Below are 19,462 nucleotides of genomic sequence, written 5' to 3'. Positions count from 1 at the left end.
ATTGTCACTATTGTTTTCCGTCACCAGTGATCAGATGTACACGATAAATACAGCTTCCAGGTGAATGCAGCAGAGTTCAGAGAACCAGAAACCAAACTGTGTTCATCCTCGACTGTTAACCAGTAACTCAGTCAATGCAGAAAGAGACGATCAGAAACCTGGATAGTGTTATGATTATTAGGTTTCTCATGTTCCATGTAAACATCATAACCCAAATACGGTACGATCAAAACTCACAAAAACAACTTTATGTCAGGAGTAAAATAAGTAAAATATTGTGTAATCTTTCACTCTTATTTCCTACATCTGGATGGTTTTATGCTTGGTTGGATAATCGATCTGTAAAGGTAGCTGTAGCCATTTCAAAAATGATCCGGATCTGACTGCCCTGTTGTGTAGTCACTGAGGATAATGTCTCTGGCAATTCTAAATGACGCACCTGAAGGGGAAAACACATTTGCCCAATAATGTTCTCATGTTAAGCACAATGAGATAACTTCTGTTATGAATTGGCGCTATATAAATAAAATTGAATTGAATTGAATGTTGTTGGAATAAAATGCACCTGGTCTGTATTAGACATCTGGATGGATCTAAATATCATTATATATATATATATACATATATATCATAATAAATATATATATATAATTTATATTTCTTAAGGCATTTTGTATGAGACACACAAGGACATGAGGGAGACTGAGCTCTTACAACTCATAATAATTTTTGCACATAGATTAAGGTAATAAGCCATGCATCCCGCAGGTTCTTTATTATGTGTTAAGAAAGGCTGATATTGATATGTAATATGTTATGTATGTATGTGTATGTATATATATGTGTGTGTGTGTGTATAAATATATGTCTATATGTGTATATAAATGTGTATATGTACATATGCATATATGTGTATATATATATATATATATATATATATATATATATATATATATATATATATATATATATAATGTATAAATATCTGGATTGGTACATCACAATCCCTGCAATGCCATAAAGAAAATTATTACAGACAAAGAGGACTGAAGACAAAGCGTGGCCCTTTTTAGCTGAGGTATAAAGTATTTCCAGGCAGTGTGCTTGGTAGTATAGATGGACCCCATGAGGTCATCCTATGAGCTTGATCTTTAGCTTTTCTTTTCTTGTGTCAGAAATGTAATTTTCCTGTGAACATCTACAGAACATAACCGCCCTCGCTAGCATCTCTGCAGGACATTTAAGAAGGAACGCAGATGCATGATGGGCCAGACTTCCTGTTAAACATGTATTTTGACTGAGTGCAGAGCCCAAACTGGCAGAGCCCTTGTGGGAAGAAAATCTGTCTGAGGGTTCAGCTTGCTGGCATTCTTTCTTAGCGGCCGTGTTCTTGTAAATATCTGAGATGTTTCAGACAAAAAATTGAGCTCATGATGGAATAAATTGTGAATTTGGGTCACAACACAGCTAGCCCTCTGCAGATTCAGTAAGGAGATACGACAGTGGCACATGATGAACCTTGTTCGTCTGTGCCGACCCTCTTCCGCTTTTTATCCACCATAACACCTGTCCCATAATCATGTGAAGTGTTTTAATACTGTATTTACTGATAACTTTCATGCGATGGAGATCCAAATAAAGGTAGTTATTCACAGCAGGGTGGTATAAAATGTTTTTATACCACATTTCCTAAAACAGATCAATTTTGACCTTCAAGCTTCCATCTGATTAACATTTTTCTCAAGTATCTCCAACTAAGAAGATTGCCCATGTTTGTTTTAAACGTGGTGTAAAATGTGTACAACCAGTGAAATGAAGTCTACAAAATGAGATGCGAAGCCAAATGAATGCTATGTAAGAACTTTATGTAAGGAGTAAAATAATATGTTATCTTTCACTCTTATTTGCCACATCGGGATGGGTTTATGTTTGGATAATTGATCTGTATTGGTACTGTAGCTGCAGCCAATTCAAAAAGCACCAGGATCTGAATGTATTGTTGTGTAATTGCATGGTTGTGTTGTTGGTTGGAATGAAAACCTGGATGTGGTACCTTGTTTGATCTCTGACACCCCCCCCCCCCATTGGTTTATTGACAGTGGAATAGTGACAATAGTAAGTAGGCTGTTAGAAGTCCTGGACCAAGCTGCTCTGGAGACTGAAGCAGAACTGTAAGAGTTATTGTCCTGCAGTGTTTTATATAACTTTTATAAGTGATCATAGTTATAGTATAGTGGTAAAGAAATACAACTACAGCAAAAATCAATGAATGTAAGAAAACCGTTATGTTTAAACTTAGTATTTGAAAACCCCAAAACGAGAAAATTTAGTTCAACCATTAAACCAACCAATTAATGACTTATCATCTTTAACTACAGACTTAATGGCTTATTACTGAACTGTATTATTGCTAGTACTTTCCTGTGTGCACTGACATAAAGGTAAGCTGCTGTAACAAAGAGTTTCCCTTCGGGGATCAATAAAGTATTTCTGATTCTGATTCTGATTAGAGAGCGGGAAACCCATGCGCATTTAATAATGACCAACATTTAGAACTGCATTATTACCACATAGCTATAATAAAGTCCAGCCAATGGATTTTTCACAACCTGGCAACCTAAAATTGTTAATGGTTTATGACTTACACCTTATTGAGCCCTGTTTAAATGGTCCCTTATTATAAAGTGGTACCCACGTGTTGCTGTGTGAGTGGGTTTTGTGCACATTATATTTAAAATTTTGATTAGAGTGATTTTAGTTCTCCCTGTTGAGGGTCTTCCTGTTCACTGCGTTAATCTGTTGTGATGTTTGACGCTTGCCTGTAGCTGGTTGTGAAGATACATATCTGGGTAATATCTGTGTCAGAAACTTCAGAGAGAGTGATCTAACTGCCTGCCGCTGACTCGTCTGACAGCCCGCTGATTTACAATATTTGTAGTTTTCTTCCTGACATCATGTTGCTCGTCAGCGTGCGCACTCTGCGCGCTCATTGCCAAGAACATAGCCTACTTTAGGGAGGCTGCCGAGTGGGGGGAGCGAGGAGAGACAGTAATTTTTTCCTCTGGTCCTGAGGGGTCTCCTTCTCTATATAAGGCACTCTGAGCTGCTCAGGAGTTACACAGCTCCTATGTGCTTCAGGAACACCGCCAGCAAGTAGCAGCCTGGTCCTCTCACAAGGGAATAATACAGCTCTCCAGCCATCGGGGGGAAACTGCTCCGAAATATTCAAGCAACTGGATATTAACTGAGAGAGATAGAGGTGAGCGAGATGAGACATTACACACATGCATTTGCAAATTACGCTGTGGTATAGCAGGGGTTTTAGATTATTTTAGATTTAGATTATCTATTTTCACATTTCACCTATATTTTACTATATTTTGCATCATCCTGCAAAAAAGAAAAGACGATTAACAGTGTACCTGGTCAGATTTGCAGACGATACATCCTATGACTGACATAATTGTGTGTGAATGTTGGTAAATCTTTCTTCTTAAGCCTGTTTTATTTTTTCAGATGTACTGATTTACTCAATATGACAATATGAACTTATTACACTAATAACTCTAACAACTGTCAGTTTTGGGTTACAAACCATGCCACTAAAAGAGGCTGTTGGCAAGACACTGCCATTCATTGTGAGTCTGCAGCCTCACTGAAGGAAGTCAATGGGAGAGCAGTAGCTACCATGATGGAAAATACTATATACAGGCAGTAAGCTTATGAGCTAAGTAGAAAGGTATTTCAAAACTGAATGCTAGATTTTAAGTTATCAATACAATTAAAAGCCATACTTCACCCCAAAAAATGTACATTTTAGAGATCTAGGGCCAAACAATTGTAAAAAAGAACCTTGAAAGATCCCCCTGGCATGAAAAAGTGAGCAAGCATATATGAAAATAGTATATAAATCAGACAACTTATAATGTGACATGAGTTGTGTTTACATTCAACCTTGTGGTGAGGGGGAGAAGAGGTCAGTCCCTCTTTAGATCAGTTACGAGTCCATCAGTGGCAGAGAGGACTCAATTCGCTTATAGACAAGATGTGGATATGTATGTGTGTCCTGGGTTTTCTGCTCTGTCTGTCACTCTGGTATAAAATTCATGAGAGCCATGAGAAGGGCCCAGACAGAGAAGCTGGTAGAGATTCAATTTGAAAAGGGGGCACAGGGAGAGGAGAAGGGTGTGGTGCCTGAGCTGCCCGCTGGCTCACAGTGCCCGGAGCTGGCACAGCATGTTGACACAGAACCGGTGCCAGACCTCAAGCCGCCTTTTCAGCCAGAGGTGAAGGGATTCAAGGATAAGAGCGACCAGTGCGAGCTAGGGCTTGGTTTATTTTTCTTTCTTCTCTGATCACACTGAGTGGCTGCTCTTCTCTCTATATAAAAGCTTGTGAGTTTGTGATATTTGGTTTAGCTCTAATCATGGACGTCGTCCCTCTTGCTTGTTGCCTTCCAGAGGGAGGTCAGATGCAGGGTCAGTTACAGAACATAGGCGCTGGATGTGTCAGGAATGCAGTGTTTTGCTCAAAGATGGTTCAGCTTGGTTAAAGCTTGTTAACCTGAACTCAGTTCTGCCTCCTCAGTGTCCCACCCTGTTGCTCAGTTTGGTTAGAAAATAATCAGGAGAGCCAGGAGACGAGGAGAGGTGGATAGGATTTCTCAGTATACTGGATATAACTATGGTGCAAGTCCAAAGCAAAGTCATCGTTATATTTACTGGTGTAGCTATTTTATTACTGGGTAGAAAGCCTCTTTAAAGGGCTTTGACTAAAATTATGCTAATCAGGCAGCAAGGGTTAAATAAACAGAGTCTTCTCAAATTCATTTAGACAGAGTTCTTTTGGATATGTAAGCTAACTGGTTAGTTAATTGTGGTACATTTCATGTTATTTTTGTGTTTGTGGGAAAATAATTGTAGCTATTCAAAATAAGACAATGGCATATTACATGTTGCAATCCAGTACAACAGCTCTGCAAGCTTACAATGACTGGCTTCTGTTCACATTCAGAGAGGAGTTGATTTAACTCTATCGTCATTATCGAGGCTGTAGTTACTGTTGTATTGGATTTTATTATATTGAGAGGTCAGTGGACAGCCTCAAAAATGACCAAACACATGAATAGTTAACAGCATCCCAAGAGACTCTGTGCCAGTATCAGTTTTAACACAAGTTTCTATGTGTGTGTGTGCATTTGTTGAGTAATCTGTACGCCCATATTTTGTAATCTGTACTCTGCTATGTTGACTCACACAGTGGGGAAAGACTCATTAAATATTTCCTCCCTGCAGGTTGTGTCTGGGACTCTGAGGACGCTCACACACAATCCGCTGTCTACTGTAGTCTGAAAGTCCAACCCAGACAGCTGAAGTGTCAGAATGACCTGCGCTGCCATGACCTGGCTCCCTGTCCTCTCCCTCTCTCTCTCCCTCCTGCTGTTGTGCATCAGGGACTCGGCCTCCCTCTTCCTGCCTGATTCCAAGGAGCTCAGGCAGCTGCTGAGCCGCTACGAGGAGGAAGCGGATCAGAACAGCACAAGCAACACAGCTGGCAATAGGACCCGACGAGCCATCCGCTGGTCGGACCGTGAGGAGATCCTCCAGCTGCACAACAAGCTGAGGGGCAGCGTCTACCCCACAGCCTCGAACATGGAGTACATGGTGAGACATGTCCCATTACCCCTATTATTCTTAATCAACACAGATATTTAAAAGTTATCAACTTTAATCTTTGGCTTAAACTCACACAGAACTTAATTTGAATGTGTCAGCAACACTGTGCTCTGAAATGAGGCTGGTGATTAGGGTTTAAGCTTTTATTCTGCCTAGAAAAGTGGTGTTGCTGTAATAAAAACAACCTTTTCTCTCTGCTGGAAACATGCAGTAATGATGGTGAGCTATTGGCAGCCTGCTGTGCTGCTCTTTTACAAGGAGGATAATAATGCTGACTCTGTCCTACCTGCAAACAGCTCCGCGCGGGAGAAGACAGGATGGTTATGGAGGTCTGGGTCAAAGGAGGACAGAGAGAATAAGGCTAGAGAGGGAAAACTATGGGACGATGTGGCACATCAATGGGTAAAATAGGAGAAGGATTATTGTTGAGACACACAGAAGGTTATTGAAAACCACGAGGTCCATAAAGTTGAGAGAAGCAGTGGTGACCTGTGTGTCTCTGGAGTGCGGTTATTGCTGGGGAGGAAAGTGTCTGAAGATTTACTCTGCCCAGTGCTCTCTCAAATTCCAGCAAACAGTCAGTGTGTGTGTTTGTTTTAGTGTACTGTATGGGTGTTTGGGGTTACAGTGGTGTCTGTGTGTGCATGTTTTAGCGACCACCAAAAGGCTGGAAATTTACTGAGGAGATGTGCTTTGAGGAGCCATGCTGTATGCAGTCCTCCCTCCCTTCATAGCACCCCCTTCCACGGTGGGAGTCAGGTGTCTTCTCCACTTTCCACCCTCCTCTCCACCACTGTAAAGAAACCCACTCAGGAAATGTGGATAATTCAGCTGTGATTGCTGGAGATTTGTAGTGGATCAGGGCCAGGCGCCAGCTGCTTCAATCAAATGTCATAGGTTAATGTTGTACTTGTATCCAGCTCAGTTTCAGCTCATTTGGAAGGAAGGAAGTGCGGGAGCAGAGGCCTTAAACAGATTGTGGTTAGGTATCTACTGAGTCAGAACAAGATGTGGATTATAATAATTGATATTGTAGCACATGCAGCAGGTGAATGATGCGATTTCTTCCCATTGGTGTCTAAAATAAGTTAATTGCTTGTGAGAAACTTGTTTTACTTTATGTGTGCAGGTCTGGGATGACGAGTTGGAGCGGTCTGCCACTCAGTGGTCAGAGGAGTGTCAGTGGGACCATGGACCTCAGGACCTGCTCATGTCTATTGGACAAAACCTGGCTGTTCACTGGGGAAGGTGAGATGCAGTAACAGACATAGTTGGTAAGCTATGTTATGTGTAAGGCTAAAAAATCTGAGACTTTAATTAATAAAATAAAATTGAAAATGTAACAAAAATTGTAAATCAGATTTTATAAATGCCATTTGCAGTGCTAGGGCTGAGTATCATGAATTGTTGTTATCAATTTCAAAACAATAATTTTTTGAGGAAAATGTTTGAGGAATGCTCCCAATACTTTGGTTTATGACAAAATACCTGAAAAACTAATGACATTCCCATCAGCCTCAACTGTACATTGCGTTTAGTGCTAATTAGGAAATGTTAGCATGCTAGCACACTAAACTAAGATGGGAAACATGGTAAACATTATACCTGCTTAGCATCCGCATGTTAGCATTTTCACTGTAACCTCGTTAACATGTTAACATTGGCATTTAGCTCAAAACACCGCTGTGCCCATGTACAGCCTTTCAGAGCCGCTAGCATGGCTGTAGACTCTTAGTCTTGTTCACAACCTTATAAGTTGTTCTTATAATGGCTTATAACTTATGATTCAAATTAGTAAACACCTGATTGCAGAATAAGTAAATGAGACAAAACAAATCTGACCTGGCATTGGATGCCAACTTTTGGTACTTAGGTAGTTTTCGATACTCTATGCCACATACAGATTTGTGGTAGATACCAAAAAAGTATTGAGCTTTGATATCCAGGCCTAAGCAGCAGCACAATCAGTAGTATAGAGTTATTCTGTCACATACTGAGCAGGTCATTTTATCTTTCTTTGTACTACTTGTTTTCTAAAATGCCAATGTTGCAAGATAAAGTAGTTTCCTGTAAACTACAGTGATGAGGGTCCGCTGGCAGCAGGAAATGCAACAACTCAAGTCAAAATCAGTTTGAACTAATCTTCTACTTTAAACGAACTCTTGGTCCATTTGCTATATGTGTAGCACAATTATCCGTAGTGCTAATCAGTGCTAATGTATTAAGATTGATGTTCGTGTGAACAAATGTTTGTGTGTCTGAGTAGACACCAGACACAGTAGGCCTCTGTGAATGACAGTGTATGGCTATCGCAGCAGGTGCCCTTCCAGGAATCTGCTCTCATTCTCACAGCCCCTTTCCTCCCTCCCTATTCCCTTCTTTTCTTCCTGTGTCTGCAAACCCTGATGTGGAGTCCTTTTTCCCCACTCCACCTCTACTCTCCATTTATAAGCTCAGCACTTTTCAATACCGTAAAAAGAGATGTTTATAATAAGAGCTAGAACTGATTTGCTAGGCTGTGGAGCCATGTTTAGGTTCACTTTGATTTTTTTTTTAACCTGATTTGATTTCCCCTGTTATGGAGGGGAACACACCGCCGTTCTGTGTGCCAGGTCAAATTCAGAATCATCATTTGAGGCCTGAAGGGAGGGGGAGGAGCATGGAGGTTCATGCAATGTTTCTCAAGTCTAGCCAAAGCACCTGGCAGCTCCCTCAGATATTTCCCTTTTGCCCCCGGTACCTGGATGGCCTGTGACTGAGACTACTGTTTGTCTGTCTGTGTTTGTTTGTGTGTGTGTGTGTGTGTGTGCACGCATGGGCCCTACAGATACCGCTCTCCTGCCTTCCATGTCCAGGCCTGGTATGATGAGGTGAAAGACTACACCTATCCCTACCCCCAAGAGTGCAATCCCTGGTGTCCAGAACGCTGCTCTGGGCCCATGTGCACCCATTATACCCAGGTGAGATGAATCCAAAAAACAAGAGCAGGGGAAGTTAAGGTGAAAGAGTTCAGGAGAACATTTAAGTTATTATGTAGTAATACCACATATGGGAAAAAGTTGTGTAAAGCCTTTTGTGTGATCCAGAGGGAGCTGTGCAAAGTCTGATAAAAATGCCTCAAGTGACATAATTTGAGTCAGCATTGGTTAGGGCTGAAGACTACAAGTCTGAAAATGAAAAAAATCTTGGGGTGTGGAGTTAGAAAGAAGTGAGCTTACCAGATCTCTGTAGCCCGCTCCTCATCTCTGCTTCAGGCTAGCAGCTCGAAGCTACATTAGCTGCTACTCGCATAACACACGCAGATCTCTGACTGAACTGTCAGTGGTTTAGTTGCATTGTGGGTAGTGTAGGCGCCTTGATTTTGACAAGGAAGAAGAATGCGTGGAATAAAAAGACGATATCTCTTGTTCTGCTGCATCAATTTTATAGGAGTGCAAAGCTAAATCAGTGGAGTACTCCTCTAACAAAGCACTTGGGAGTGAGTTAAAAGCATACTCTTAACCTGATCAGTTTTTGCAAGAAGCTGAAAGGTTTGGCACCCAGGTCGGTATGTGTCATTTTAGGTTGAATTATATTTTTCAACTTCCTTTTGAACCATATACTGCAATTCCTGTTATATTTATGACAAAATCTGTTTAGTATCAGGTCATGTGCCTTCTTTTATCTGTAATATGGAACATATGTCACTTGACGGGTGTTGCAGGGCAGTATTAGAATACAACATGTGGTGTGCACCATGTATGATATTTCACAGTATTTATGGGCAGAGTTGTAGAGGGACCAAGGGGTTAAATGACAGGCATGGATATAGTAACTTGTAGACAGTGAAAACAAGGATGTTAGAAGGATAAATAGAAAATCTGATGCAAATAATGGAATAGAGGAGAGTACAGGGACACAAAAAAGAGTGGATGAGAAAATTAAGAAATCAGTCAAAAGGAAATGGGTGAGCTGGCCTCCTCTTCCCCTAGACTTGACTTTTTAGCTGCTGGGATGAGTGTACAGAAACATCCCGACTCCTCCCTCTGCCTTCACCCTGAAACCTGATCACTGCCATCTGGTAGTCATTTCCAGACACACCAGACACCCCTCACTGCCTGACAGTGCCAAAACTGAGCATCATCACCATGTGTCTGTCTGCTGGAAGTGCTGATGTATCGGCAGTCATACTCCATAACTACCTGTACAGAGAAATGCTAGACCGTCTGGAGTTTAGAGAGCACATTGAGCTGAACTACCAGCACTCAGTCTGCATGCTGACTCACTGCTTCCAGTGGCCTCTAACTGTACCAGGAAAAAAGATGAACATTCCTGAGGAGGGAGAGTGCACGTTTCAGAGTTTGGGAGGAAAGTGAGGAGGAGTTATGGAACATGCTGTGTTGTATTGGCCGTCAAATGGCACATCATTCATCTGTAACACCACTGCATCAGCTTTCCGTTTAATAAGGCGTTTTTCTTTTTTTACTTTGGACAGTTTTGGGCCTACGCTGACTTCTGTTTCTTCAGAACTAATATTATTTGGAAACTGCCATTTTTTCCATTTCTAACTGGACAATGAAAATGATCATGGTTGTGAGGGTAAACTGGGTTCACACAGGACGTGCATCTGACTGGGGCAGAATAACAGACCTGACACTCCTGGAAGTCCCAGTGGCCCCATTAATCATGACTGCCAATCTAGTTGCTTCCTCTGGAATGACCATGGGCAGTGAGGAAAGTGAGGCAGGAAATCTAGGCTACAAGCCCAATAGTTTACTCTGCCATATGTCTATCCATTCAGCAATTGTTTGTGCTAATTTTGGCCATTCTTTTATTTCCCTCTTTACAGCTGGTCTGGGCAACCACTAGCCGAGTGGGCTGTGCTGTGCACGTGTGTCCAAGGATGAACGTGTGGGGAGAAATATGGGAGAACGCCGTTTACCTTGTGTGCAACTATTCCCCAAAGTAAGATCAACATTCCTCATTTTTTCACTGCTCATCAACACGTCTTCTCTCTTGACTCTTGTTTGCATTCTTACCCCTTACAATGATTGTAAATGCTACAGTGTGTGTTCCTAATATAGCTGTACTGCAGATGTGTAATGCTAGTTGTCCGAGACGTTTGTATGACATATTGGGGCCATTAAAATTCCTCCAGAAGTCAGAATAGAAAAATAATAAAGAAGCACGGGGAAAGAAAAACAAGACCGGAGCAGGCACTTGTTTTCCAGACAGCCCACAGGATGTAATTGCCTGAGAGACAACGAGGAGTGTTTTTATTAGTTTGTGGGATTAATGACTATTAGGAGTGAACAGTGGACAAAGAGTGCTGAAGTAATTACAAGGCCATGAGCCCAGTGATGCTTGACCGATGATTCATTTCCACCTTAGTAAAGCTGTCCACTATTCACTTCTACAGGGGCAACTGGATCGGTGAGGCTCCATACCAGCATGGCCGCCCTTGTTCCCAGTGCCCTCCCAGCTATGGAGGATCATGTAGGAATAACCTGTGCTACAAAGGTGAGCAAAGCCACTTGGTTTTCATTCAAAGATGTTAACATTATACATGTTGCCAGCCTGAACCCTATCTGTTTGTCTATCTGTAGACTCTCAGCGCTCAGAGACAGAGGACATGAATGAGGTGGAGAAGCCTCAGGTTCCACTGCCACCTCGTACCACTGCCAAACCTGCCCCCAAGCCTAAACCGTCTGCTCCAAAGAAACCAGTGTCCAAACCCTCTGCTCCTAATCCCACCACACCCAGGATGCCATCTTCAAAGACTCCCGGCAACACCTATCTTGGTAGCTACAAGAATTATCAAAAATAACCTTCAACTTTCATGTTTTATACAGTTCTTTGCTCATTTTTGTCTTGTTCTTGCAGCTCAGAACATTAAGTGTGAGACTAGACTGCGAGATAAGTGTAGAGGCGCAACCTGCAACAGGTCAGGTTATTTTTTGGATGTTTATGTCTCATTCATTATCATTTACCATACACTTCCTCTCCAACATCAGCTCACTCTTGTCTCCAACTCATTTTCTGACTCTGCAGATATAATTGTCCTGCTAATTGTCTGAATAAGAAAGGGAAAGTTTGGGGAACTCTCTTTTACGATGTGGTGAGTCTGTCCAACATGACACAAACATCTTGCACCATGCAACAATTTATATTATGTAAATGCATGTTTATAAGTGTTAATTGTTTATTGTTTCAGCAATCAAGTATTTGCCGAGCTGCTATCCATTTTGGTGTCATTGACAACAACGGAGGACTGGTTGACATCACAAGAACGGACAAGTTTCCATTCTTTGTCAGAGCCACAAAGAATGGCATTGAATCCTTAAGGTAGATATTTGTGCCTGGCCTAATTTTCCCAAATCTGTTCAAATCACATTTGCTGATGCAACACTTTCCCCTGCTTCTGTGATTCACATTTTGTACAATAATAATAATAATAATCATTTTCCTGAGAACCATTTGTTTTCCTGATTTCTTAACACTAAGATGTCTTTTACAGTAAATTTAAACCCGGGAATGCCTTTGTGGTGGCCAAAGTGGAAGGTAATTGATGCATCATTTTTAAGAATAACTTTGAGTCATGACTGCATGTAGATTCACACAGTCAGCCAATACATATTAGAAATGTTAAGTGTTTGTCTCTTCTCTTTCTGTGACAGAAATGACTGGTGACTGCTACACCACAGTGGCTGAAATCTGCCCTTTCAAAAAGCCCTACTCACACTGTCCAAGGTGCCTTCTCACATCTGCCATCTTATCATTGCCTAAAGCATGAAATAATTAGCCAATTAAAGATTTTGCTTTATAGTATTGTCATATCAAATCAGTAGATTCTGGTTTGTAAACAGATAATGATTGACAATATAGTAAAACACAGTTGTAATATTATAAACACACTTCATATATATAATCAAAATGCTAAATAGGGGGTGTTAAAGTAAAGTGTTATTTCCATTAATATGACCCTTATCTGTTGCTGCAAATTCATACTAATGTCCAATATGTTTCTCAGAATCTTCTGTCCAGCCAGCTGCAAGACTCAGCCGTCTTATTGGTCACCTGTGATTGGAAACAACATCTACGCAGATGTAAGTAACACACTGTTTTGTATATTCGTGTTCTGAATTAACTTTTACAAATTGATCATGAATCACACCAGAGGTCCAGGTTGTCCAGTTATGTGCTATTTATTTATTTATGTGCTATTAGTTCAGACAGAAAGGAAAGGATATCCGGATCTGTAGCATGGTTAAGTTAGAGTGACTTTGCAGGCTTTGTGATGCATGGTAGCTATGGAAAGCAATTGAATCACAGTATGAATAAGGCTCATGGAGAATGGGAGTAACGCTGAGGTAAGCCAGAGACTGCCAGGGATGTATTACCATGCATGGGGCTTGACGGCTCCTCACTTAGAAGTCACCTAAATCATGTTCAGAGTAGTTTAGTCATTGATAAGTACCCTTCAGACTAAACGTGACGGATGTACAGTTTGTAAGTATTCACATCACTCTTATGGATCATTTTGGAGTTGCCAAGTGGCACATGAGGTCAATGTGTGTGTTTAATGGGGTTTTACCACGGATGAAACTGACCTTAGATGATGTCCGGCTGACACAAATCACAGTTCTCCAGAGATCTTGAACTTTTATGTCTTGCATCACAAAATAAGGCAGCAGTGTGGCTCATAGCAAATATGCCCAAGAATGTTTTGCAATCTCAAGCACCCAAATGTGTTTCTACAGTGGTGTAGAGGATGGATGTTGGTTAAACATGAGACATAAACCATCTGGTTAGAAATGTTGGAGGGTTGTATGGACAGTGTGATCTGTGTTTGGACTAGGAATGAATGATTCTGCTCCAGACTGTTGATAAGAACTTTTGGTCTGTTGTGCTGGCGCAGACTGTGAAACAAATGCTTCTGTGTGTTTAAGTGTGTGTGCGCTAGGATGTGTGTCTGTGAATTACTGCAATATATTTTGTACTGTATTTGATAATAAAGGAATTACAAAGATATTCATGACATGAAAAAGATGTTTACCATCTTGTAAAAGCATTTCTCCTCTCTGCCACACTTTATCTTCACAGAGCTCCAGTATTTGTAAAGCAGCCATCCATGCAGGGGTAATCAAAGCAGACGGCGGTTTTGTGGATGTTCTACCACTGGACAAGAGAAAGAACTACGTTGGAGTACTGAAAAATGGTATCCAGTCTGAGAGGTACTACTCAAGTTTTTTGTGGTCAACTATTTTTACTGTAATTATCTTTCCCAGATGAGGACTGTTGCAGAATAACAAAAGGCACCAAGATAGATGGATCAGACACCATGTCAAATAGTTGTAGGTTACCATAGTGACATAAGAGATAGTCTGAGTCCAGAAATCTATATTTTTAGATTTGGCTCCGAGCTGTCTAGCTGTAGAATATTTAAGAGCTTTGTCTAAAAATGAGAACAACCATTCATTTTTAGATATGGTGTGTGACAGCTTCCATCAACAAGCAGCAATTTGGCAGCTGTGAAACTGCAAAGTCTCCTTAGTTAGCCTTCTATTAGTTAAGTATTAAAGCCTGAGGAAGTATAGGAATTTGTTTTCACTAATAACACATGTGCAAGTACTTTACAAATCTGCCACTATGGGACAACTCAAACACACTTTGTGCAAACATCCCCACTGCATTCTGAAAACACATGTTGCATGTTGAGGAGTACAACATGTAATCTGCTAAAGTCTCAGAGGAGGCAGGTAGCATGGTGGTATGGTGTGGTGGTTATTCAGATTCCTGAATAATGGCATATTATTTTCCCAAACCACATGGTGTTTGCAATAAATGGAGCAAGAGAGGGAATTTAAGTCACAGATCTGCCATGCCAAAGTCATTTGTAGATGACACGGACGCTGCGGTAGTGGTTATGAGCAGCAGCTAACTTAACATTTTTCACATTGATCAAAGAAATATTTTGATTTGTTGAGTTGTTATTTCTATAAGTCGACTTACAGCTACCTGTACAGCTGCGTCAATCTCATCCATGCTTGTTGCAATTTGTCTGTTGCTATTTTTAATGAATGTAACTAGGTAGCTAGCCAGCTACTAGCTATTTAGGAAGATAACATCCCCATTCTTAATCTTGCCTATTAAGCTCTGATTGATCAATTGTTTCTCTAACTGGTGTAAACAACAGCCTTCAGTGGACACAACTCCAAACCTATTTATATTGCTGAGCAAATTTGAGATGTTGGTGGCAAATCAGAATGGTCTGGAACTAAGGTCTAACAAGCTAAGCCTCCCTTCAGTATACTGCAAGTTGTAGAGATATTAAACTAAATCTCTAGGTTTAACTATGTTCACAATAATCATGCACATTGGGTGTCTCTCAAGGGTAAGATTCTTTTTAAAAAGAAAATCTAATTAAAGTAAATTTAAAACTGGATTTTATGTTATATAATGTGTAGATACAAAAATTTCTGATATGATATTTGACCAATGGGAGTGTGGTAAAAAGAAAACCTTGAGATACAATTGAAATGAAAACATGAAGCTTGTAGTAAAATTAGACAAGTAAATTTGACAAGAGAATCAAAAATATGCCTGAGAAAGGTGCTTTCATCCACTATACCCTTGATTTATGTCTCCTGTAATACTGCATGTAGTGGGTTCCCTGCATGCACACCATGTTTCTCACATCACTCTCATGTCTGTGGCTGACTCCATTGGACTAAGCTTAGTCAAGGAAGCCCTTGTGGCCAGTTCTGCTGGCATGTGGGGTTGTAAGAGTAATGGTGTGGTTTAGTGCATGGATGGGCCACACATGGGATCTTTGCTTACTTTATCCAGGCATTTCAATTGAGTGTGCAAAATGCTGAATGGCCAAAATAATCCAAGTCTGACTACTATGAAATATAATGCAGAACTGGGAAGGCCCCAGTCAGGGCATTGGGATAGGAGGTCAATAAACGGCTGAGAGTCTGTGCCATGTGCCAACATCATGGCAGGGTGGGCAGTTTGGACTGGACTCTGTTGCTTGGGAAGTAATCACAGCCTATCTGATTACTCGAGGATGGAAATGCTGTCAGCCACTTAGTCAGTGCTTTCCTATACGGGCAATTATCTGTGATCTGATACCAATCGCACAGGCCTATCATGATTATTGATCATGGCAGAGCTTCAAGGTCTCTCCACTAATGAACTAATTACAAAGTCATCAAGTTTAACACATGTGGTGGCTGGAAAAGGTCAGACTCAGAAATACGGCAACAATGAGTCATACTGCCAACGTGCCATTTGGTGGATGCTATTTCCAAAGATACCGTGAACACCATGATTGTGTACTTTTTAATGGATTTGGCTGCTGGGAGGACTTAGGCAATACTAAAAAGCAGGCTTCCAAGTCTCACATAAATAGGCACTGTGCAAAAAGATGTATTTATTGACTTAAAAGGGCACTGCACCAATTTTACACTTGAAGTTCAGTTTACTCGTCACAGGGAGTATTACATTTTTTAACAGAAAACCTGTGTTACAAACTGAAGGTGTGCAGTTTGAAAGAAGTGGGCATTTAGGAGGCACAGAGGGTCTAATGAAAGATGCTACTGGTTGCATTAAGGATCCAGGTTGCTTTTGGAGCTTAACCCATACTAGGGATTAAAATTTAGGACAACTCAGCCTCTGCTGCTCGAATTTTGACCATTCTTCTCCAATCCAAGTAACATACTAAATAGCTGGAGTGCCCCTTTAACATATTTAGTAGACAGAGGTTGCATCTATAGTAGTGGTTAACGAACATAACAGGTTTTCTGTATTGTCTGTTTGCAGCAAGAGCAACACAGAGGGAGGCTCTTTCCGAGTCTTTGCTGTGAGGGAGTGAGACTTCAGTTCAGAAGTCGAAAGACCAACAGAGTCACCTCAACTGCTCTTGAAGAGCAGGAAGTGCCCACAGGTTGGATACCATGGCTGTTCATCTGTCTCTGCGCCTTCAGAGGAAACAGAACGTCCCAGCAGACTGATAGACACTTTTCCCTCTTAGTTCATAAACAGTAGGCACCCAGTAAAAGTTGTTGTCCGATATTTTGATGGACGTTTATATTCTCAGCTTTTAACTCCAGATATGGATATTTCTTAGACATACTTACTTACTCTGTGAATACAGAATGTTTTTATATATTATAATGCATTGAACAGCTGGTGCTGGAAGTTTTGAGTTAGACATGTTTTACAGAAAGTATTATGTTTACATTGATGTTCTTATTACAAATTCAAATTGGTTTTCATACACAGGAATGTATACTGATCACACTGTATTTAATCATTGTGTACAGAATATATGATATTTTGTTTGTTTTAAAAATGGAGTACCATATATTAACATTTTTATGTCTATTATGATTTATTATTTCATTGGCTTTTTCTGCTCACCTGGATAATCTGTGCTTTTTACTCTTGAAGATTAAGACTGTGAAACCAAATCTTAGTCTAAATTGTACTTATAAGTTAAATGGTATGCTCATTGCGAGTGAGGATGTTTTGTTGGCTGGGTAGACCAGAACTTGTTGGGCAGATACAAAAGGAGAGGAAAGAGTGTGGTAAATGGAAATGTATACAGGCAGCAGGCACTGCTGTAGATAGACAGTGCCCGACATGTGGAGGTGATTTAGTGAGCATGTTACATTGCTAAGTTCACTGTATAGGATACAATAGCTGATGCAGATGGATCAGAATAATGGCAATATTGTGGATGCATTAAATAACAATTACAGACAGTAGATATGTTTAAAACAACAAGCAGTCATTTCATATTTATTATTGCTTAGTGCTTTCCTCATTTCCTCATTTCTCTTGATTCTGTAAGATGAAAATGCTAAATTTGTCCCCTCCCCACCTAAGACAGATGAATGTGTCACATGTTTCAGGTACAGATAGAGTTTTATGTGTAGAGGCTAGACCATATTTTGAGCCGCGTGAATGTGATAACATGTTATCATCAAACTGCAGTTTATGCACTTTGGAACAATTTACACTATGCAGTGCATGCAGGATACAGACACCTGAAATGTCTATCATTATACTGGACTGAGGCACTGTTGCCATTTGTACAGCCCTGATTTGAATACTTTTCTTAAAGAAACGCCTCATTTTATTGAATTTTAGTTTATTACTCTTTGTATCTTTTCCCACGTTTCTGCTGTGTCACTTAAATGCACAGCAAAAAATACATTTTAGCATAGTTAGCATCCCTCGTGGAAACTAATGAAACAAATGTAAAATCCATTTTGTGCTGCAGGACTGAGGTGTCCAGTTGGGGTCCTACATAACACCAGATATATTATAGTACCATTAAGCCTTGTCGCCCTATCTGTGGGTTTCCTAGAGATTACAAACATGCTAATAGAGAGTGTAAAAAACAAGACTGTAAAAACGTCACACATACCTGGCCAAGAAAAAATTGACTCACTAAAATCTTTTCCTTCAAGCATATTTCAACTTTATCTCTTTATTCTACCTCAGTCTATCGCTACGCTAGGCATTTAGGTCTTTTCTATATGGGAATTTTTATGGGAAATGCTAAAGCTTTTGTAAAGTTATGGGAACTGTAAATATTATGATTTCTTGTTTTTGGATAATCCTTTTTGCAGTAATATATCATTAAAATGTGTGAATTTGTTTTAATTGTGTTGTTTTTATACAGGTGTACGATGGGTTCTATATTTTTTAGCACAATTTGAAAATAAAGTATGACAAATGCCGCAACACATGTTTTTGTGTTGGTACAAGATGTGTCCACTGAGTACATGATCTTTAAGGAAAGCTTTGTTGATGTGTTCAAATTGTTTAGAATATTATGTGTAATTTCGGCCACAGTGGCATTTCTTCAGTTATGCTTTGCCAATTAATAGTGGGCTGAGAAGGAACTGCCCTGTCATGTTTAGCGCAGCCTAACCAGACAAGTCATATATCCAGGATATCTAGCGTTTTACTCTTACCAACATGATGTTACATGTGGCCATAAAAAGTCAAGATTCCTTTTTTAACTATCATCCAAAGTAACGAACATGTAGCTAAAACAACTCAGGGTATGAGAGGAACTATATAACTGTTGTAATATGATCTCACAACTTTATTGAATCTACTTTGACCCGAGCATCAGGCTAAAATCTGTGTGTCATGCATTATGAATGAAATTTAGACCCAGGCCACCCAGGATTTGTCCGTTATCTTTGGAAGAATATCACTGACCATGTTCATAACCTGGCTCTGCAAACTGCGGACACACACATGCCGAGTGAAGTGGAACAATAAATTGAAGCAATCGCTTTTACTCAAGGACCACATACATAATCTGCCAATAGGGCTATAGCTTATGGTGGAATGATTTCAGAAGAAAGAAAGAAACTCCATGGACTCGGCTAAAATTTCATGACCTTGTAATTTCCCATTTCACACTCCAGGCTGAAGTTCTCATTTGTCACTTAACAGCTGGCTGTGTCAAGGTCACTGAGATAATACGATCACTGTACATATGTCATTAATAAATGCCTCATTTACTTAAACCCTGAAAAAGGGGGAGAGACATGGGAAGAGGAGAGGACAGAGAAGACCAGAGTAACCTTGTAAGCACTAACAATGCTTCATACCTCCAGAGTTTTTATTTGAGGCAGATGTTCAGTTTCAGTTAAGCCCTGGTTGGACAGGGCCCTGGCCACCTTACTGATAAACAGCTGCAACTGGCTTGTGTGATGACTATTTTACTCCCATTGTCAATGGAGATAAAGATTTGTACTCACCCTGTAAATCCCCAG

The 19,462-nt window shown here is 40.3% G+C and overlaps 1 protein-coding gene across 1 annotated transcript; it reads left to right on the top strand.

Moving 5' to 3' along the window:
* Window positions 1–2,119: 2,119 nt before the first annotated feature.
* Window positions 2,120–18,436, top strand: crispld2 (cysteine-rich secretory protein LCCL domain containing 2). The gene is made up of 15 exons (XM_044200081.1): window positions 2,120–3,259; window positions 5,295–5,663; window positions 6,805–6,923; window positions 8,503–8,635; window positions 10,504–10,619; window positions 11,074–11,174; window positions 11,261–11,455; window positions 11,538–11,598; window positions 11,706–11,772; window positions 11,869–11,999; window positions 12,172–12,215; window positions 12,332–12,404; window positions 12,685–12,760; window positions 13,758–13,888; window positions 16,482–18,436. Exons 2-15 carry the CDS (start codon window positions 5,382–5,384, stop codon window positions 16,531–16,533), a joined length of 1,581 nt encoding a protein of 526 aa, XP_044056016.1. The 5' UTR covers window positions 2,120–3,259; window positions 5,295–5,381; the 3' UTR covers window positions 16,534–18,436.
* Window positions 18,437–19,462: the final 1,026 nt, after the last annotated feature.

This window comes from Siniperca chuatsi, linkage group LG1, assembly GCF_020085105.1.
Source record: "Siniperca chuatsi isolate FFG_IHB_CAS linkage group LG1, ASM2008510v1, whole genome shotgun sequence".
In the NCBI taxonomy this organism is placed as follows: domain Eukaryota; kingdom Metazoa; phylum Chordata; class Actinopteri; order Centrarchiformes; family Sinipercidae; genus Siniperca; species Siniperca chuatsi.
The sequence above is the reverse complement of the archived record's forward strand: the minus strand, read 5'-3'. Positions and strand labels throughout refer to the sequence as shown.